The sequence below is a fragment of the Tetrao urogallus genome, assembly GCF_951394365.1.
Source record: "Tetrao urogallus genome assembly, chromosome: 19".
Classification (NCBI taxonomy): domain Eukaryota; kingdom Metazoa; phylum Chordata; class Aves; order Galliformes; family Phasianidae; genus Tetrao; species Tetrao urogallus.
Genome location: NC_136832.1, coordinates 7,097,576 through 7,119,860, shown reverse-complemented (window position 1 = coordinate 7,119,860; position 22,285 = coordinate 7,097,576). Strand labels below are relative to the sequence as shown.

At 51.8% G+C, this 22,285-nt stretch overlaps 1 protein-coding gene across 1 annotated transcript; it reads left to right on the top strand.

Moving 5' to 3' along the window:
* Nucleotides 1-5,258: 5,258 nt before the first annotated feature.
* On the top strand, nt 5,259-11,197 carry MYMK (myomaker, myoblast fusion factor; the record flags this gene model as incomplete). Its single annotated transcript, XM_079544523.1, has 5 exons — nt 5,259-5,393; nt 7,588-7,702; nt 9,570-9,718; nt 10,326-10,442; nt 11,051-11,197. 5 exons carry the CDS (start codon nt 5,259-5,261, stop codon nt 11,195-11,197), a joined length of 663 nt encoding a protein of 220 aa, XP_079400649.1.
* Nucleotides 11,198-22,285: the final 11,088 nt, after the last annotated feature.

Genomic DNA, 22,285 nt, shown 5'->3' with positions numbered 1-22,285 from the left:
GAGACACGCAGGAGGAAACCCTTTCCGTTTCGGAACAACCAGGAGGGAAAAGTCTGAACATGAGAGATTTTAACAGCATCAAAATATTTCACATTGAAAACGCCAGCTCAGCTCAGCCCAGCTCTGTGCGAGCTGCTGTGTGCCCAGGGTTTGTCCAGAGCCACTCTGTGGGTGGGACCCCAACCCGGTGGGACCCCAACCCTGCATGACCCCATCCCACTGCAGTGACAAGCAGAGCTGGGGAGCACTGGGATGAGGGACAGCTGTCCCCATGCAGGCGCTGGAGGTGCCAGCAGCAGGCGAGACGCGCTCGGTCTCCGTGCTTCACCAAAAGTCCACCAAAGCCAAAGGACTTTATTTTTTTTTTCTTTTCTTTTCTTTTTTTTTTTTTTTTCTTTTCTTTACGAAACAGTTGAGATGACTCAGCGGTTTCTGACGCAATCCCCGTTTCATCGGAAAATTCCTAACCAGCTCCTAGTGGCAACTGATCGCTCCCATAAATCACGCCGTGTTATCCCTGGCCGCAGCAGAGCGGCTTACGCAGCCCCGGCCCCTCTGCGTGAAATCAGCAGGAGCGATGCCATCGCGTCACCGGGAGCAACACCAGCCCTGAAAGCAAAACGCGGCACAGAACAGATCCAAAGCACCACCCCAAAGCCGGGGGACGCGGTGCTGCTGCCGAGGCTGCCGGCAGGTCCGGCATTAATCATCGGCGGCCGGGCTCAGACGACAGGGTTTTTTATCTCCTGGTTTTTGGCGTGAGCGTTAGAAATGATTTGCAGATGTTATTGACTGCTTTTTGGGGCTGGAGTAAATTGAGACAAGATGCACCTGCGTGGAGGGTGAAAAGCACTCTCAACCTGGGGATGGGCGCAGTGTGCTTGCAGAGGACGTTCCCAGAAAAGTCCAGGACTGAGCCATGGGAAGATGGAGCACCAGCCCCATGTGCAGCACAGTGCATGAGGGGCAAATCTCAGCAGGGGTGGGGCTCAAATGGTGCAGATGGCCAAATGTGCAGGAAAAGCTCCAGCTAACCCTATCCCGAACCTTAAACCTAACCCTAACCCGAACCCTATGCTTCACTTTCCCTGAGGCCAGCTTTTCCATCCCAAATCCGTGCCTCGCACAACTCACAGTACAAATAAATGGAGCAACAGAAGCTCCAGAATGTTCTCCTGCTGGAGTGGTGACCCTGGAGCAAGGAGCGTGGAGCAGGACCTGCTTCTGGTGGACTGAGTCACATCTTGGCCACAGGATGCCTCCTGCACCACTTTTCAGGCAAAATTGTCCCTTTTCTGGCCCCAGTGCCACGTGGTGTGCTGCAGTATTGCTGTTCCCAGCCCCATTAAAACATCCAGGAGAGCCAGGCTGGAAGAGCATGGCATGGCATGTGCCGGTCCAGAGCCCCAGCAGCTTTGGATTCACTCAAGGGTGAGACATCTCCCAGACTTTCTTCTTTTCTGACCCTCTCATTGAATAATTCTGCACAGCTACATGCAGTAAATACAGCTGTTAAGGCAGTCACAGAGTGGGGTGAGAGCTCCGCACCGCCAGGACTTTGCCAGGGGGATCAAAATGTGACAAAGCCCCAACAAATGCCCTGGCAGACAGCCCTAGCTTCTTCTCCAGAGCTGTGGCTACGGCCTACCACTGTGCAACTGAACCAAAAGGAGACCAACAGTTGTCCTTTGGAGACGCTCCCAGTCCCTTGCAGAGTGACCCTACGGCACAGTGTTAGGCAAGGCACTTTAAGCTCTGCATGCCTGCATGAAATGTGGACAACAGTGATTTATGTCATGTTAGCACGAGGGTTTCATCCGTGGATATTCGCAATATGTTGAGTCAAACCAACAAGCCACCAAGCTGCTCTCGCCATCAGATTCCTATTAAAAATGCCTCTGGGAAGTCTGAAAGCCACAAGTGACCGCAGTGTTCCCAGGTATGGTCGTAGCCATAGGGTTTTAATGCCTTTAAAACCACTTTTTTTTTCTTTTGCTTTAGTTCTATCTGTCCCCAGAGGACGTGTGTTCCTGCAGGAACCTGGAGGAGCCTTCAGACCCATCGCACTTGGTTGGAAATTTAAGCTATGCAAAGATTAAAAGGCAAAATTACAAAGCTTTTTCTTTTAGTGGAATGTGCCTTGCATGGAGGTTGTGTGGTATTGTGTTGAGGAACACAAGCTATGCAGCACTGCCAACCACAGGCATTCAAGAGTCATGAGTCAGACTCCCCCAAATCCTAAGATTGGTTTCATTCCCTTCTGGCTTCTGAGCCTTTAAACATCACAGATTTAAACTTTTCTCTTCAGAAAATGAGATTTTTGGCCAAGGGGGTCTGGAGCTGCGACCTTCCCATTGCCACTGTGCTCCAGCAGCTGCAAGTGCAACAAAACCCTTATGCCCCATGAAACCAGCAATAAACACCACTGCAAGACCCCCACCTATTTCCACCTTTGGCATCCAAGCAGCCCACCCTGAAGCAGAACCAGAGGGGTAAGAGCAACAACAAACAGGTGACAAAACATACGTCCTCATCACTAATGGTGACGTTGTAACGGGCAACGACCAGGTAGAGGGGCAGGGAAGGGTGGAAAACCCAAAGGAAAAAAGCAAAGGTGTCACACACAACAGGTTTATTCAATAGGGAGACAGGAAGCAGGAATCATTAAGGCCAAGCAATAAGCTAAAACAGGGCCAGGCCTCGCAGAGAACAGACATTTGAAGTGGCAATTTATTCCACTAATAAGGCTGCAGGTGCAGAAGGGGGTGGGTGGGCACTGCCCCATAGCCAGCAGCATGCCTGGAGGGCCCTTTCCCCACACCTGTGACTTGCAGTCCTATAGAAAGGATGGTGGTTCTATCAAAAGCTCTCTTTGCATTCATGCAGCGGCTCTGACAAAGGCAATGGGAGGGATTTTACCCCAATGCTCCTTCACTCACCCAAAGGAGAATATATTCTTCATATTCAATACTGGCATCGATCCCCACTCCTCTTTCGGTGCATTCTACACTCAACCTATCACCCTCACATTAAAAATAACACAAAACTCTCTGTGTCTCCTTTCTCCTCTGCAATGTCTGAGCTGAAACAGTAGAAGTGCTCACAGAGAGCCATGGTTAGTGTTACCCTGGAAGGATCCAGGCCGGCATACCAGAACCTGGTTTTGGCATCTGGGAACCACTTTTCAGCCATATGTATCACCGTTCTTGTGTGCACTCTGGTGCACACAAAATTAGCCCTGTGGAATGTGAATGTGAAATTTGCTTTCCAGAAGCACTTAAAACGCAGGAGCTAAAATTTGCTCTTTCTAGATTTCCTACCTGTTTAAGAGTGTAGGAACACAATTCTGACCCTTTGTCCCTTGGGTTCCTTCCCTGGAAGATGTGCAAAGCCCATGTCTAGCACCGTGTGTTGAAACAAAGACCCCGAGGTGAGCTGCCACCTGCCCTGCACGCTTTGCTTTGGGCTCTCTTTTTCAATCCTTGCTGGAACACGTGTGCAAACCAGGGGTGTTTTTTTTCCTTCGTGCCTACAGTGCTGGCTGCAAATCAAGCACCAGCCCAGGGCGTGCAGCTGGGAGAGACAAAACCCAAAGCACCTGAGGAATGTTTTCTTGCTCCTGAGAGCTCCAGCACTTACTGCCCAGGGCTGGCACGCGCTGCAGCCAGCAGCCAGCTGGGTTTCCCTTCCCCTGGGCTCCAGCTGTGTTTTGGGCAAAGAAGTGAGGGGGGTTCATGTGACAACGGTTTGATCAGATTTTGAAGCTGTTGCATGACCGCCACAGTCGCACGTCCATGCGAATGGTCCCAAGGGGTTGCCATGCACGCAGCTGTGGACATGTGTTCACTTTGCTCCAGTTCCCACTCAGGAGAAGTTGGGTAGTTCTGTGCTGGGTCAAGGTGAGAGATTTTCACGGTGTAAAGGGATCATAGAGGTTTTCACTGTTTTTTTGCAGTTTTGCAGGGGTTGGTGCTAAGCTCATGCAGGCAGTGGGCAGCTGAAGACGTGCACAGAGCAGCTCCCTGTGAAGGGATGCTCGCCTGCAGACCTGACCAGTTACAGAACCACAGAATCATTCAGGTTTTAAAAGACCTCTCAGATCCCCAACCCACCCCACCATGCCCACAGATAAGTCCCACAGTGCCTCATCTCTATGGTTCTGGAATTGTAGCCCCACCACTGCCTGGACAGCCTGTGCCACTGCATTACCACTCTTTCAGAACAGCAGTTTTTCATAATATCCAACTTGAGATATCCTATAGAACAGGACACCATCACACTGTGCCTGGAGGAAGACTGCCAGCAAACCCTCCTATGCCCACACCTTGATACTACTGGGCCATCCTCATTGCACGCAACACCCAAGTGACTCCTCCTCCCTTTCCAGCCTGTCTGGAGGCTTTCACAGTGCCTTTTTCTCTATGCGTTCCCATCAGAGGCACGGGCAAACCCATGCTACAGAGCTCACACACAGCCGGTGGCTCCCAACAGCCCACAGCCCCCTTCCAACCCCCACCAGCACAAAGGCGTTTGCTCAAGCTCAGCATTCCTGCTCCCTGCTCATGAGAACAGCTGGACTGAAAGGATGCTGGGAATCCCTGCAAGGCTCCAAGGAAAAGATATTAACCTAGGAGGGGATCAGCGGTGATATAATAAAAAGGTATAATAAAAGAGAGAAGTCACTGAGTGGATTAGCAGCCCAAATTTTGCTTGGCTTTTGGTCTCCTTCCCTCCAGTTCTCCCACACCATCCAGTGATCTGCTCCTATTCCTCTCTGCAGAGGGAAAGCTCAGTTCTTGAATTTCCATGGGGTTGAGTTTCACCCTTCCTGAGCACCCAGGCACACGCGTGTATAGGTGGCATTTCACACCGGATAGGATGCTGGCTCAGATTTGATGCTGCTCCCATGCTTGTTGCTCCCCAGTGCCTCTCCTCCACGGATAAAAGCCAGATTCAGAGCTCCATGGGTGTGTGCAATAAACGCATGTGCATTACAGCCAGCATTAAGCAAACTGCAGTCGTCGAAGGACACAAACAGCTGGGGCATTGCAGGGCATGGAGCATTTGCTGCCCCAAGAATTTTGCTCTCCAGCAGGGAATGGAGTGCATGGGCGGCTCAGCTGTGCCACAGCCCGCAGCTGTTCCCTGCCTGCAGCTCTCCGGACATTTAAAGTTTAAAGCCTTCTCTCCACGTCTGTTTTCTCCTCCATCTCCAGCAGCTCACACAGACCCAGGATCCGCCGGCCTGTCAGGCACCCATGGGCTCACTGGTGGCCAAACTCCTCCTGCCCACCCTCAGCACTTTGGTCTTTCTCCCCACCATCAGCATCGCGGCCAAGCGGCGCTTCCACATGGAAGCCATGGTCTACTTCTTCACCATGTTCTTCGTGGCGGTAAGAGTGCATGTGTTTTTCCTCCCTCCCAGTGTCAGGAACAGGGGGGTGTCCATGGGGGTGAGAGGGGATGTCACCAAGTGACCACCAGAATACCCAATTTTAGCTATCTCCCACCGTGTGCAGTGCTGAGCAGTGCGTTCTTGAACGTCCCCATCCTTGGAGACACCCAAGGTCAGGCTGGTTGGCAACATGAGCACCAGACTGAGCTGTAAGCGTCCCAGTTCAGTGCAGGGAGTTGGACCAGATGGCATTTGAAGGTCACTTCCGATTCAAACGATTCTATAATTCCATGGCCCTGTGATTCTTTGGGTGGATGTGCCGAGGGCTGTCCTTAAGGGGATGTAGTGGTGTTTCATAGTGAATTTAGGAAGGGTCTGGATGTGAAACAGTGATTCAACACAGTGTTCTGGAGCCAATCCTCTCTTTGTTTTACAGCTGGGAAATAGCCACGCTGGACTGAGGGTTTAAATGCCATTCAGAGTATCTCACTATGCTTCTGTCCTTGTAGCCAGAAGCACACAGTCAAATTCTTGATTTTGCAATTGCTAAGTGGTGGTGTGAGCCATGCTGGAGTCAGGGACTTTTGCAGGGGGGAAGGAAAGGCTAAAACATGCTGCCAAGCTATCGGGGAAAATAAGTTTTACCCCTCCACTGTGGCAGTGATGTGAAAGCCAGCACCTCCTGCCCCCCTTTTGTTCGTTTCTCACCACCCATCCTAAGGCATTTCATGGAGCAATTTGTGCCCCCCGCATGGACACAGAGACAGTGGATAGCGAGGCATCTTCCTGGTGCAAACAGCTCTTCTGCAGCAGAACTGAGGGTAAAGCCCTCGACGCTTTTATTCCTGAGGATCCACCATTTAAAGCCCCATTTAAAGCACAGTGCAGGGGGAAAACTTCTGCCAGTTCCATAAAGACTCCAGGAGCAGTCAATAAACCCATCCCCGCCGAGCACAGCCCCTCCCCCTCTCCCCCCCCCAGCTCCCTCCCAGCTCCCCGGGGAAGCCAGACATCTACGATTTCATTTTGCACCGCTTCTGTGTCTGCTCCACCTTCCCCAGAAGCCCATCGGAAAGTTGGCGTGTGCCTGGAGGGGAGGCGGGACAGATCCTCACCACGGAGCCGAAATCCTCGCGTGGGGAAGGGGCTGCAGCTGCCACCCGGATGGGGCAGGGGGTGACAGCTGCTGCCATCCCCATTCTTGTCACATCGCCTCCTGGGTTGCATGTGGCCGTGCCCAACAAGTGGCATGATGCCGGCCAGAAAGGCACTCCTTCTCCTTCAGCCCTTCTCCTCCCTGATCTCCAAACACAGCCTGAAGCAGGGAGAGGAACGATGGCCATAGTGCTATCATTGCTAGAAACCACGGTGAGCCAAAGGGCTCCGAGTGATACCCATGATACAGAATAGCAGCATCCCCCCTGCTCTGCATGGCAGTGGGGCTGCCCCATAGGCACGGGGCCAAGCAGTGCTGGGACCTTTCCAGTGCTATGGTGCTTGTGGTGGGAAGTGAGTAGGGCTGGGAGCAGGTAGGGAAAGATGAGCACCAGGCAGGAGCATTGCTGTGGTTGCTCTGCAAAATTTCTCTTGGCTTGGTCTGCATCTGTGCTGCATGACAGTGATTCTTTGCAAATATCCCAATCGATGAGCAATGTCCACTGGACAGGAACCAGCAGGCACTAATGAGTGACGTCCCCAGTGTCCAGACTCTGTCCATAGAAACCCTAATTAGCCCATACAGTGACCTGGCATCGAGACGTGTTTCATTGGGAAACTCATTAGGAATTCTTTTACAAGAATCTTTCACAATTAAAATCAAAACTGTCTGAGCCCTTCCTTCTGCTGGAAGAAAGCAGCTGTGGGTCCCTGCTCACAGCAGCGGTGTGGTCATCACAATGCAAACTCTGGCGCTGCCTGGAAGGCAAAGCAGAACCAGTCAGCAGATAATTTTTAATCGGACAGAAGGGTGCTGGCACTGGGGTGGTTTGCCATTGGGTACGGTGATATTGGCCCTCCAATAGATTCACTGCTGCACATCAGCAACCCTGGTGGATCTGGGACTGTTCTGCTCCTATGTTTTAGCAGCCACACAAAGTCTGTTTCAAACCAACTGATAAGAGGAGGTATATTTTACCTGTCTGTGGGTAAGAATCTAGATCTCTAATGTTTTCTTTTTTTTCTTTTTTGAATAGATTTACCATGCGTGTGATGGCCCTGGCTTATCGGTGCTATGTTTCATGCGCTATGACATCCTGGAGTACTTCAGCATCTATGGGACAGCTCTGTCCATCTGGGTGTCCCTGATGGGTAAGCACGGCTCAGGGTCCCTGCAGGTGGGTGCAGGGCTGTGCTTTGGAGCTCCAACTACATCACTCACCTCTTACAGAAGTCAGTCCAGGCCATGGTTTGGTCTTTATGTCATGGAATCATAGAGTGGCTTGGGTTGGAAGAGGCCTTAAGGATCATCAAGCTCCAAACCCCTTGCCGTGGGCATGGCTGCCTGTGTACCACACATGCCTTGGAAAGTCATTGCACCTAGTGGATGGATGCACACCAAAACCATCCCGCATGGTAGCTGGGATGGCTTTGCTCTTTGAGATAAACAGAGCCCTGGAGCCAGCTGTTGTAATAAACTGGGCACTCTTCTTCCATCATTATCTTTTCACATAAGCAAAATTGTTTACTTCAGATAGACTCATGCAATCTTGTGCTTTGGTTCAAGGAACCAGCAGCACTGGGAGTACTACAGGATGACTTGGTCTGAGACCTCACACACCAGAGAATCTCACTTTTCTCTTCCCTTTCCCCACGCTGTGCCCATTGGTTTGTGTGCTGAAGTTCTTCTAGCCATGGAACAGCCCACGTCCCAAAATTGAGGCATTCAGAGTGCAGAGCTTGCCACTTCCCTAGGCAGCAAGCAAACCAAAGTGGTTTAGTCAAAACAAATCTATCTCCCTAGTTATCAAGCCCGGTCTGGGCTGTTGGAAATTATTAGATCTGATTAGAAAAGGCAGAAAGGTGCTCTACTTGCTTTTCATTAAAAATCCCGACTCTGGCATATTCAGGTTTCCTATTCTCACATTCCCTCCATTCTCTATTTTTCCCCTCTTGTTCCTCATTCACCACTGAAACGAGGCAAAATAGGAATGAACACAGTGAAAGAACCAGAGAAGGGGGAAGGCTGCAGAAGGGCAGCGAGGCACGTGGTCTGCAAGGGACATTTCTCAGTAGATGACGGCAGGGTCAGGGAAGGTCGGTGCTGATCCAGGCGCTTTGGTTCCTCGCAGCAAAATTTCAACTCGATTGCTTCATTAACCGCGTTCAAAAAAAAATCTGACAGCAAATCAGTAAATAATAAAATAAATAACCCCAGACTAAGATGTTTAAAATATTGACCCGCGGGGAAACAACAGAGATTAAAATGCGGACATGATCCCTTAGCCAAACTCCCTATAAAAACCTGATCCAAGGACATGGAGGTGCACTGACTGCAGCCCAGGGAAGCCTCTGGCTGTGCCTTGTAAAGCCCAGGCGCACATGTGCGGACGCAGACCCTCGGGCACGCTTCCCGGAATGCAAATCCAGGACAGCCATAACACAGCTGTGCGAGCTGGAAAAGCATGGAGCCCACTGGGATCCATAACTTTTATCAGTTATTACCCCATTCTGTGCTAAACAAAAGCCTTCAATAATTCACTTGCACTGGCGACTTCCAGCTTGCAAACCCAGGCAGGTGCCGGTGTCGCCCATCAGCCTGGAGCCCCATCCCCACCACAGCCAGGAAATTTGGGAGGGCTTTGGGAAGAGCAGGAACCAAGCACAGCTCCACCAGCTGCAAGATCCCTGCTTTCATCCCTGATTTTTCGGTTGAGGCAGCAGCAGGTTCTGCCAGGGCCAGCCCTACAGGTGTGCTGAGCTCCCTGCATTTGCAGAGCCAAGGGGAAGGGGTGAATGCACATCCCAGCACTGATGGCTATAGAATCCTAATCCTAACCCTAATCTAAAGCACAGCCCCAATCATTAAGGTTGGAAAAGACCTCTGAGATCATCTAGTCTGACCAATCCCAGACCCAATCCTGGGGTCCCTGGGATGAGGCTTGGGCACCCCGAGCTGCTCTCCCCACCACGGGAGCAGGAAACACAGCTGAGCCAAATCCATGCTCTTTGCCCACAGCCCTGGCCGAGTTTGATGAACCAAAGAGATCGACCTTCGTCATGTTTGGCGTGCTCACCATCGCTGTGAGGACCTACCATGACCGCTGGGGATACGGCATCTACTCGGGACCCATTGGGACAGCTGTGCTGGTGATCACCGTGAAATGGGTGCGTCCAAAGGGCACGCCTGGGGCTTTCCAATTACCTGCAAGAGGTTTTCAAGGTCCAGCCCCAAGTTGAACTTGTCTCTCAGACAGAGGCTGGGTTTGCAAGGGCGCACGCATCCTTAGGTCAGGTTTTGGGGCTGAATGTTGAGAATCTAGCATTGTGCAAAAAAAAAAACCAAAACAACAGAGGCAGAAGGAGCACAGGGCTTGCCCAGAGCAGGCAGAGCCCACAGCCTCAGAGCGTGACTGCAGCTTTGCATGGCTTTGTGTTAGGGTGTTTCATGGCTTGGTGTTAGGGGAGATTTAGACTGGATATAAGGAAAAAAAATTTACAATAGTGGTGATGCAATGGCACAGGTTGCCCAGAAAGGTGGTGGGGTTCTGTCCCTTGAGAAATCCGAGGTTGTGGGATGGGGCTCTGAGCACCTAGTGGAGTTGCAGGTGTCCCTGTTCACAGCAGGGCATCGGATCAGGTGGCCTTTAGGGATCCCTTCCGACTCAAGTGGTTCTGTGATTCTTTGTTAACATTAATGAGATCTGGGCATGGAGCCCCCGTGGGCCACTGGTGAGGCTGCTCAGTGTGCTCTGTGTGCTCTGTGTGCTTGCAGCTACAAAAGATGAAGGAGAAGAAAGGGCTGTATCCAGACAAGAGCGTCTACACCCAACAGATCGGTCCTGGCTTCTGCTTCGGGGCATTAGCACTGATGCTGAGGTTCTTCTTTGAGGTACCATTTGCACATTCACCCACATTGACATCTCCAGGGGTCATCACCCTGGCTAACATTTGTGCCACGAATAGATCCAAACCGTCCTCATGCCAAGGTGAAGGCCGCACTGGCTCCTGGGTGCACACAGCCTTGCTTTCAACCTCTGCTCCCACCACTGCCCAGTGCCCCTGTTCTGCATGAGAGCTCACACGTCCCACCCACACCGTTACGGCTGCTCCGTGCATTGGGAGCTGTGAGATCCGACCTCGCCGCCATCCCCGAGGGTTATTTTTCAAAGCATGCAGTAATTGCACATTCTAGCAGAACATAAAAATGTCACTTTGCAGCGCGTCCCCCCCCCACCGCACCCCATCCTCCCTCCTAGCCTTCCCAGCCTCGTCCTTTGCAGGGTAATGAAACACTTCATTCACCAATTGGGAAATGTGCAAATTGGAATGTGTTAAATCCACTTTGCCTTTTTTTTTTTTTCTTTTTTTTTAAGGCTGAAAATCGTTTCTTCTCTGACAGCAGGACTCAGGATATCTTTTTGATCCCTTTCCTTTGGGCTACTTGCAGAACCCCCACGCTCTGCACCCACTGCCCCAGTAATGCTTTCCCCTTTGCAGGAGTGGGACTACACCTATGTGCACAGCTTCTACCACTGCGCCCTGGCCATGGCCTTCGTGCTGCTGCTGCCCAAGGAGAACAAGAAGGCCGGGGGGGCTGGCAGCCCTGCCAGGCTCGACTGTTCCACGCTGTGCTGCTGCGTCTGAGCCCCCCGCATGGTGCTTTGCTCCAGAGGATCTTTGCCCACCAGCTCCATACACACCCAGGGCTTTTCTTCTGTGGAATGGTTTGCTCTTTCCACCATCAGCCCCAGCTGATGTGCTTTCACTTTGCTCAGTTCCCCTGGAGAAGCCTTTGCATGGGGTGTGCCCCTGTGCCAGAGAGCTCTGCATCACCCTGTGCGCTCTTGGCCACATCACCTCCCCCTGTCCCCTCTACTGGCCTGGGAAGACCAGAGCTTCAGGACCAGTTTGAGCACATAGTTCTCTGTTTGTAACACCCAGAACCTTTTTGTGAGATGTTTGTATTTTTGTGAGATATTTACTATTTTATTTATGCATTCTCTTGATGTAAATAATACTTATTTGCAAAGACTTGGCAAATGTGCAACACCAGCATTTCTCAAGTGGTGCAAATCCCCTCCCTGCTCAATCCTGTCTTGCTCCAGCCCCAAACGCTTTGGGCACAGCCACCCCATCCCCTGCCTCACCATTAGCTGCAGCTTTGGGTGCTTTGGCCAGGCCAGCAGGTGTGCTCACAGCAAGCATCCTTAGTGTGGGAAGCCCAAGGAAAATGAGAGGGCACAGCAAAGCTCTCGGAGAGGGGGGAGGGCTGTAAGCCTCTAACATCTCCTCTAACAGACTATTTACTATAGCAGAAGTGTATGATTTATTTAGACTGTCTGGGAAATACGCCAAGACTATATGTCATGGACAATTAGAGCAGTATTGATATACAGTGATGTCCACAGAAAGCCCACATTAAGCCTGGGTTCCTCTGGAAGAGAAATCCAGCCCGGTCATTCATCAGAGCCACTTCCTGCAATGGGGCAACGACCAAAGCTGAGCAGCTTTCCAACAAAAACACAAATGAATCACGGAGCCCCGCGTGTCCAGGAGTCACTGGCAAGCTGGTGGCACAACCAACCAGCTGCACACAGAGAAAAGTGTGCCCAAAGGGCTCTGCAGGCACCTCGACCAACAGGACTCGCTGGAGTGCACGCAGCCTCCAGCCCCATCTGCAAGGTGCATGCAATGCTCTGCCTGTCGCTTGTTGAGCCATCCTGAGCACATCTGTGCATCCTGAATGCTGCAGGCTGGGGTTCATTGCTTCGCATTCAAACGCTCATCCAGCCTCCACATCTCTGTGCACATCTTCACCACTGGTGCAGCCATTGACCAGAGGGACTTGAACCCCAAAACACATATTGTGGCTGTTTGGCTCTTGCAGGGCAGCAGTGCTGTGAAAGTTCCCCATGGAAGCCCCAGCTGAGCTCACAAGCATGGGGAGAGAGTCGTGCCTGCAAAATGCTTAGGGGAGAGCTGCTGATAAATGCAGTGGGTTATGGTGCCTAAATGCATGTTATAAGAAAGCTGACAGATCCCTTGCAAGCCAGGAGGGCATATGAGCTAAGGTCCAGCTGAGTAAATGAAAGCTCCTGCTCCCACCTGCTGTGTACTCAGGTGTTACACCAAAAAAAAAAAACCAAAACAAAACAAAACCAACCATCCAGAAAGGGTATTACACACTGCAAAACGGCAGCGAGGTTTCTCTCTATTCCTTTCTCCCTATTGTTGCCCTCAGGCTCTGCTCCCACCATCCACCCCCAAACCAGCACCCATCCTGAGAGCTGCACCACAGCCTGGAGCATCCGTGGGACCAGCATCCACGGGGCGATGCAGGGCTCCCCACACCTGCCTGCAGAGACTGAGCTCGCTATCGCCCGGCCAGGATATCCCATGCACTACAAATGCAAGGAAATATTATAAACATTTACAGCAACGTAGACAAAACAGTCTCTTGTAACCTTTTAGCGCTGCTGAGAGCTTTGCCTGTAAGAGCTCTTGAGCCCCTGCCAAAAATTCTTGCTGTTTTCATAAGACGAGGTGTTTTCGTCTAAGGTGCAGTCTGAGTGCTGTGACCTTTGTCATGTCTGCTACTGAAATTTCCTGCTTCTCTGTTATTCTCTTCTTTGGTAAGACGATATGAAACCCAAAACTTTTATTGCCCCTTTTAAAGCGTCTTTATAGCTCCCCGTCTACTTCATATACTGTGTTATTCTCCAATGCTGGGATATTACTTATGGGATCTAGGCTTGATGCTGCAAAAGGCATTTGGGTTTTGCGGAGCCGAAACCGCCCGGGCTTTTTTACCATCCACCCAAGGGGGAAAAAAGAAAGAAAAAAAGGAAAAAATGAATGAGAGGGGAGGGACTGTGTTTTCTGCTCCAGCCCTGTATCTGCTGTCAGCACAAGGCAGAGCAGCATCCCACTGCACACCAATGGGCACCCGCATACAGGATGACCCAGTGCTGTCCCTTTGCAGCACTCATGGCCAAAGTGTCCCCATCACCATCCCCTCCTGATGACAGCCACCCCACACGGCTGGGATGAGGGGATTTAGGACCTGCTGCTGCACGAGGGGCAGCTTCCAGAGATGTGGAGTGGGGCTGAGTGCCAGCTAATCTTCCAGGCAAACCTTATCCAGATCCCTTTGGCTGCAGAAAGCAAAAATCTGGCCAGACCTAAACATAAAAGCTCGATTTCTGCTGCCAGCTGCATGGGGCACTCCAGAAAGCACCTTATCTCCATGGGATTCTGAACGGCAGCTTTCGGCTTTTTCCACTCACTGCTCCCCCTCTCCATGCTGACTCTCTATGCATGTCCAAGCAAGAGGCTCCACTGGCTTAGTGGCGAGCTTGGCTTCATCTTCTGACCAATGCTGTGCCCTGTGGGCCACAGCAAGGCTACCTCATTTTGGAAAGCACTGCAGCTCCTGCCTGAGCTTGGGCAGCTCCAAGGGAGCTGTGCTGGACAGACCCAGGAGGTGCATTCTCCAGGACTTACTCTCAGGGGTTGTCCATAGAAACTCAATTTTCATGGAAGTTCAGCAGTGGTGATTTGTGTTCAGGGAGCCCAGGGGAGATCTTGTGCTGGGCTCTTCCATCATCCTTCATTCTGTTTTCTTGGAGATGCCTGGGCCCTTAGCAAGTCATGGCTCAGGGGGAGAACCTGTAGTGGCAAAGGCAGCCACCACCCATGTCCTACCCAGCACCAGATCTCCCTGGGACGTGATACAGGAGCACCAGACTGAAAGCAGCCCCATCCACCAACCTGGAGCAAAGGGGAGCAGGGTGGGATCACCCTGGTTGGGTTTACTATGCAAAAACAACCTTCCATGCAGCAGCACTAGATTGCTGCCTAGTCAAAGCAGATGCATAATATGTGTAGCAAATAGGTAGCACTACTAGGACATCCATCCCACTTCAGTGCTGGGCGTCCTGCAGGGTTGCAGCCTTCAGCCCCAAATATGAGCACAGAGTCCTTGGAGGGGCAGCTGCAGGCTAGCAGGGCTCTCCTGGCTCCTGCCACGATGCTACAAAACTCTCATCCCAAATCCAGGTTGGGCATCTTTGGCCACCCCACTCCTGCAGCAGAGAGGTCCCTGAGAGCGGCGGTCCAAGGTTTTGGTTTAGGCCAATCTCCCAGAAATTCTGTCATCATGCAGAGCATCACGCACACTGCCGGATCCACATTACAGAAAGGATGGCCCTGAGCCAGCACCTCTTAAAGGCAGTGGAAAAACCCTCCCTTGCTACAATGGGAGTTGGCTCAGCCCTTATATGATCTGACAGATACCACAGAGCAAGAGGAGTTGTTTTAATCTGGGAATATCTCATGGCCCCAAAGCTTCTCCTGCAGACTGACAGGGCAGCGTGTCTGTGGAGCGTGTGCTGCTGGAAGGAGGGCCTTCCAATAAGCGTTGAACTGATGGTCTTTATCTGATCCATGTGCTCTGAAGGCAAGGGAGCCGCTCGGGTTTCCAGCTGTACACATCATCTGATGCTCATAAAAGGAGCTGATATGTCTGGGAGCCCTAGACCCAAAGAAGCATTCTTGAAATGGGGGAAAGTCAGTGTTACTCAACAAGCACTGCACAGACAGGCAGGGCAGCTGTGTCTCCACTACCTGTGTTTTTCCAGCAATGATAAAACTCACGAAGGGTCTTTTTGCCCATAAAAGGGAAGCAAGGAATCATAAAATCATAGAATCACAAAGGTTGGAAAAGCCCTCTCAGATCCCCAAGTCCAACCCATCCCACCGTGCCCGCTGCCCACGTTCCTCAGTGCCACATCTCTGCCATCCTGGAAAACCTTTTCTTGGAGATCGGGGGAAGCCTTACACACACCTCTCCCCTCTCTAAACGCCTTTCTTTGCATTTTTGCTCTTTCAGTAGCCCAGCTCATTGGAACAGAGCAGGAGCTCAGGTCCGCGCTGTGACCAAGGTATCAGGTAGCACCTCCACATCTGGAAGGGATTTTGACACAAGTTCTCCCAGACTCGTTACAGACACTTTAAAAGCAAAATCTGATAAATAGCAAATGTTTAACAAGTCAATAGGAAGCTGTGTTTGCTAGAACATGTGGCCCTCACTGTCCTAGCACTGCTGCATCGCCAGCACTTTCTGAGCATGCAACCATGCAAGGCTCCAGCCGGACCTGCTCTGCATTACAGCAGGAAGAATTAAAGGCAGATGTATCTTTACACATCCAGATGTGTCCAATAGCCCTCATGCTGCCTTCCTGCCCTGGTGGTGAGGGGGTTTCTTCTGCTGTTACCAGTAAAGTATCTCAACACAACAACTCTTGCAGTGTTGCAACCCTTGCCTGCTTTCGGGCAATAAACAAATGAACTGCCAAAAATGTGGCAACAAGCATTAAAATAGACAGAATTATGCAAGGAGCAGAAGGGGAGACAGAGGAACAAAGAATGACCAGAAAAACCACCAGAAACCCTCCGGGATGCCTGCCTATATTTAAAGATAATGTGTCCAGCCCTCTTGCCAAGTCCCACTCATTTGGAGCTGGGCTCATGTTTTGGATTAATTTTAAGTCAGTTCCTAAAGCATCTCGCTCTCACGAGGAAGAATGTTTGCCTCCTTGGCCAAGGTGACCAGTTATTACAAAATCTCACTCACTATTTTTCAGCCTCTCACTCATTTAACATTGTCATCACCCAGAGCTCCAGGGCAGCCCAGGGGGGGGGACCACATGGCCCCAAGTCTGTTCACTGGGGACAGGGCTGGGAAGAGTGGGGGGTGTTCCTCTGTCAGTGGGGCTCTTCCCCTCTCCAGTGAGCATCTCTCCATCACACAGAGCAGAATTCACCCCTCCCGACTACCTGAGGCCCTTCAAAGTAGTGGTCAGGTGCTGTAGTGGGCTGCCTGGAAAGGTGGTGGAGTCACCATCTCTGGAGGTGTCCAAGGAGTGTTTAGATGTCTTGAAGGTCTTTTCCAACCTTGGCGATTCAATGATTCCATGTGCCCATCCTGGGTTGGCTGAGGTTTCCATGTAAACCACTCTTCCACTGAAAGGCTTTTTATAACCAAACTACTCTGCTGAGGACACATGTATGTTCTCCCCAATGTGCTTTGCTTTTTTTTTCTTCATTTTCTGGCCAGAACACTCAACTCCTGAGCCATGCCCCAAACTCACCATGGAGGAGGCATCCAAGTGGCGTCACCCTCCCATGTCCATCCAGTCCCAGACACAATCTGGGGACACTTCCTGAGCAGAAATGTGGCAGTGATTCCTGGTGACCTGCTCCCACTTTCTCACCGAAGCATTTGCAGCATCCTAATCACCTTGGAATTCAAAGCACATCCACAGCACTGCCATCAGATGCTTCCCGTTTAGCCCACACGACATGGCTGCAAGATGCTTTGCCACTGACTCACAGTGGGACCTGACTGGGCAGTCCAGGGTCACCTCTGTGGAGCACGTGGCAACAGATTCGGCTGAGCCTCTTCTCGGGCCCTTGGGACATCCCAGGAAAAGGCTGGGTGCTGCTTCATTTCTTCACACCTCGATCCTTAAAGATCCAGTGTAAATGACCAAGTGAGAGCAATCATCAGAAATCCGCTGCAGTAAAAATCATACTGCAAGATCTTGCTGCATTTGGGATTTACAGTTAAGCACATTTCCTCCAAGCAGCAAGAAAAGTTCAGTTTGAGTTTGGCAGGATTTGGAAGATAAAGCCATGGATACACTCAAAAACTTCATTTAAACCAGTTCAACCAGCACTGCATAGCCCCATCCCAGCAGGGAATGCACAGACTGAAGGTGCCTCTTGTGCAATGGATGCTGCCCAGCAAGGTCTGGGATAGCACTCAGCATTTTGCTCCGTCTCTGGGCTGTCCAGGCTAAAGGGAAGACCACACATAACATGGGTTCAGAATGCCAGTAGCTGTGCAGAAAGCATTTGGTTTACATTAATTATGTCTGGATGGAAAAAAAAAAATAATAATGGAGAGAGAAGGAGAGAACACAAGGCAAGAAGACAGGAGGGATGGAGGCAGCTTCTGCATCATCCCAAAAAGATCTCAGATCCCAAAGGTGGATGACAGCACGCGTGCTTAACACCTTCTGCCCCGAGCAGTGCACTGCAGCCTGAGTGGCTCCTGTGCAAGAGAGGAACAGGCACAGCCCATGTGCTGAAGGCTCCAGTGGGATCTTTCCTCCAAGCTCTGCTCCCTGCCCTGCTTCCCTCTTTTTATCCTTTTCCAAACTGAAGTGCTCCTAAGAAAGACTGAGGAAGGTGACACAAACGCTGCTGCTGGCAGGATGCTGCTGCTTGCTGGGAAAGGAAGCAGAAAAGAAGAAGTGAGAATGCATGCATGGGGAGGAGGAAGACGGCAGCAGATTCGTTACAGACAGAAAAATCTCCACTGTCCACTGTTGGTGCATGAACCCAAGCAGCAGGATCAAAGCAATCCCTGCAAACCAACAGTGCTACGGCAGGGCCACAATGCCACTCACAGCTGCATAGCATCACCCTCAGCCCAGCTCTGGGCTCTGCCACGCATGGAGCCAGGGCATTCAGCCCAGGTGGTAAACACCTGCCTGCAGGGATGGGGCTGAACGGCTGCAAGAAGCTGCCTGTGATCTCCAACAGCTGCAGCCTGCACATCTGCACTCCATGCAGCCTTCTCCACAGCCTGCATGCTCCCTAGCACTGCAGCAGTCCCCAAGGCAGCACTTTGCAGCACCATGAGCTGTGCAAACCCCAAACACATCCTTATCTCCCACAGACATTGGGCATGCAGCAGTTGGTCAGGGAGTGACAGTGCCTGGCCATGGGGAGCTGATGCAGAACAGCATTCAGGAGCCCAGCTCTGCATCCAGCCACTGTCCTGTGCCCGCACCCCTCACTGCATGCTGAACGTGGGCCTCATCTCCACTCAGTGGCTCGGGCAGCCCAGGCTGCATGTGCCAGGAGCTGGACTGACCCATGTCCAAGGTGATTAATTTATCAGGCTTTTGGCACCCACCGCTCCCCACCAGAAAAACAACATCCCAAATTCCAGGCCCTCCCATCCAGCAGATGTGTCTGCAGTGAGGGCGACCTTTCCAGCCCCGCTTGCAGAAGCCTCTGCCTGTCCTCATGTCCCAGTGGAGTCTGTGTGCTGCCAGACCACAACCGTGGATAGGATGGGACAGGAGGGCAATGGGTGCTGCTGGACCCGGGGAATAACAGCACCACAGGATACACCTTGAGAGCATGCATTTGACCTCAGCGGGTGATTAAGGCCTCATTAAATTTGCATTAATCTGTAGAAACAAGGAGATACAGCAGATCTTTAAGGGACACAGGCACCAAGCCATTGGGGCTGGCAGTGGGGATTGAACATGGCACTGCTGTGAGCTCCGGAGTGAGCCCCACTGCTCGCTATCCCCTCCTCTAAAAGTGAGAACGAAAGAGTGCAGTGATCTCATCCCAATGCTGCAGGGTGCTGGGGTGTCGGGCAGCCAAGAAATGGGGGAGGACTTCCTCCCACCTCCTCTGCCTTGAGCCTGGGACTCAAGGAGCCATCCATGGGGACATCTCCTGCCGTGACATCGATGCAGTGGGACAGCAAAGAGCCTCCAAAAAGGTCACCAGCATTTGGAAGAGACTGGAACTGGACCCCATTGCCTTGGAAGAGGTTGGAGTTGGACCCCGCAGTCCTCTCCTCGAAGGAGAAGTTTCACAATTCATCCCGTTTGTTCGCTGTGGCATTTTCATCACAGTAGTTTGACTTATGCAATTACATAAAAAACATCTAATGAAATCTCAGTGACACAAAACATGAACGTTTATATTGGCCTCCCCGTGCCGCGGAGTTGATCTTGGCCGGGGCATCCAGACAGACATTCTGCATTCTTCAGAGATTAAGCACTGAAATGCTCCGGAGAAACCCAGCTGCCTTCTCCCCCTGCAACCGCGGCGCTAATTCCAAACACATGGTAGCTGTCCGGGGAAAGGGGAACACATACATTACACACACACAAATATCGCTGTGTCTGCGCCGGGCGCACGCGGCCGCGTCCCCATCACCATCCATCCCCATCTGTAACGCAGCGAGAGCGATGCCAACAGCTCAGCAAGTGAAATGTGAAGGAGAAAAGGCGCTTTGGGAACGTGGAGTGATGGGAAAGGGTGGCACAGCGCTGGGGTCTGGGCTTCAGCTGTGCCCATGGCACCTCTCTGTCCCCCCCCTGGGTTTTCTGCCCCTGGCCCCATTCAAAATAAACACGGCTGCGAGGCTCTGGGCAATGAAACTCACTCCTGGTTGGGTTCCCACCTCCCCCCTTTAAAAAATTCTTCTGTCTCCCGTTAAAAGTCAAGCTGATCTTTAACCAAAAGGAAAAAGGAAAGAAAAAGGAGTGGAGGGATTTTTTTTTCCAAGCAGCAAAGCCCACAGCTCGCGTGCCGGTGGCAGGGAGGGGCCGGGTAGGACCCGTGTGTGGGGCAGTGCAGAGCTGTCAACCCCACATCCTGGTGCCATGGGGCTGCAGCATCATCCCTGCTCCCACTGCAGCACTTCCCTGAGTTCATACCCAGGGCTCCTGCAAATCTGAGCACCATGCAGCTCTCTGTGCCCACCTCAGCTTGGAAAATGCAGCAAAACACCCATGGAAAAGCATGCTGTCCAGCGAGGCTGTCCTGTGTCCCAAACACATCGGATCTGCTGTTCTGATGGATGACGTGGAGGTGATTAAGGTGCCAGCAAACCCAGCTCAAGGCTGATTTCACTGTGGGCATTGCAGGGTGAAGGAGAGTGAATGCTGCCCAAAGCTGGCTGAGATTTGGGGTTGGCGTGGGGAGGGTGACCAGCACCAGGTGACAGGGCCAGGTGCAGCCACTGTGTTCCCGCACCACATCATCAGCCTCAGCCCTTGGAAAAGCACCAAACTGTTGTTTGCATGGATAGGGTGTACAAAACGCAAAGCCCACCGGGGTCCCACCAGCACCACAGGATCCCCTTGGGCACACGTGGGAGCATCACCACCACCCCGCATCTCTCGGTTCCCCTGTTCTAACAGCAGAACCTTTTGGACAAGCGACAGACCATCAGCAAAACAAGATGTCAGGGCTGCAACCACTGCTGGCCGGGGCTCAGCTGGGTGTTGGGAGGGATCCAGGAGCACGGGGGGGCACTGAGCAGCCCACAGGCCCCAGACCTCCCCTTACAGCTGGGTGCTGGGGGCTCCAGACCCACCAAGGCACTGGAGATAGGGGAACGAGGAGAGGGGGAGAGAAAGAGAAGGAAGGAGGAAAATAGCCCCTTATTCTACTTTCATCAAGGAAGCATCCAGCCGTCCAAAAAATTTAATGTTGTATTTTAGCAAGAAAAACAGCTGTTGTGGTACTTGAAGGCCCAGCATATTTTGGCCAGGGCTGCATGTTGTGGATATTGGCTGAGTCAAGGTTAGCTGTTAAAAGGCAGAAATTCTAGACCCATACAAAGAAACATAGCGTTCCTTCGTATCCAGATAATATTTACTCCCAGGGCTGCTTTGTTTTGCTTTGTTCTCCCCCCTGGAGGGGGGCCAGGCACTCAGCCTTGCTGCAGGACTCATAGCAGAGCGTGGAGGGGAGGGAGAAAAGCATTAGGAGAAGATGGGGAGCCCCATCTTGGCACCCTCATTTTGGGCTCTGCCCACTGATTTTTGGCATTGCCTGGCTTAAAGAGGTCATAGCAGGGATTTGCAAGACAGTGAAAACACCCCAGCACTGTGAGTGTTCAGGGGTTCAAATGATTCCCTATAGTGTAGCACAGAGAATGAGGACCATGAGATGATGATGGCTTTGTGCTCAGTGTCCCCAGGCTGTGTGCTGTGTGTCCTCAAAGCTCTGAGCACTCACTGCCCTGAGTTGGGAAAGGTGCTTGGGGAGAAGCATTTCTATTGCATGGAAATGAATCCTCCCCCCCACCCCCCCCCAAAAAAAAACCAAAAAAAAAAACCAACTAACCAAAAATGGACATTGTGAAATTGAAAAATCCAACATGGCTTTCAGCTGCCAAAAGAATTTTGATGGGGAGCCCAACTCCTCCGAAGCATGGTTGGTTGCCTTCTTGTTTTCAGCCCACTTCCCTTCACCCAAAGAAACATAACTCAAAGGAAAGCATCAATATAATGCTTTCATCAGCCACCGCGGCGGGGTTGGCTCGTCCTCCAGCAGACAGCTCCGTGGCAGGGCTGGCTCTGCCGACAGCCCCATTTCCCAGCACTGTGTGACATCCCAAGCACTGGGGACATGAAGACAGCGCAGGATACCGGCGACCTCAACCCCAGCTCGATGCCACACAGGCTGTGGGTGACTCATAAAGCTGAGGAATAAAGCAAAGCCATTGCCCTGAGACAATCCCCCCGGTGCCTGCCAGGCTCTGCAGGAGCCATCCGCGCCGTCTCTCTGTGTTGGCACCGATGTCCCCCCACTGCAGGACCACCGCTGGGCACCCCAGGGTGTCCCTCCTGCCTCCACCCTGGCGTCTGCCCAAAGGCAGAAGCCACCAAACCCAACCCCACAGACTTGGCCGACCTCAGGTGCTTGGATGGGGGAAGGCTGTGGGTGAAAAGGGGAAAAAAATGGGGAAAAAAAGAAGAAGAAGAAGAAAAAAAAGAGTCCAAGGTGGAACCGCAATGTTTATAAAATGGGTCACTGAATTATACATAAAAATATTTTCCTTGTGGATGCAATTACTTCCTGGACTTGTTATTCCACAGATGCTTAAGTTCGCCTCAAGCAACT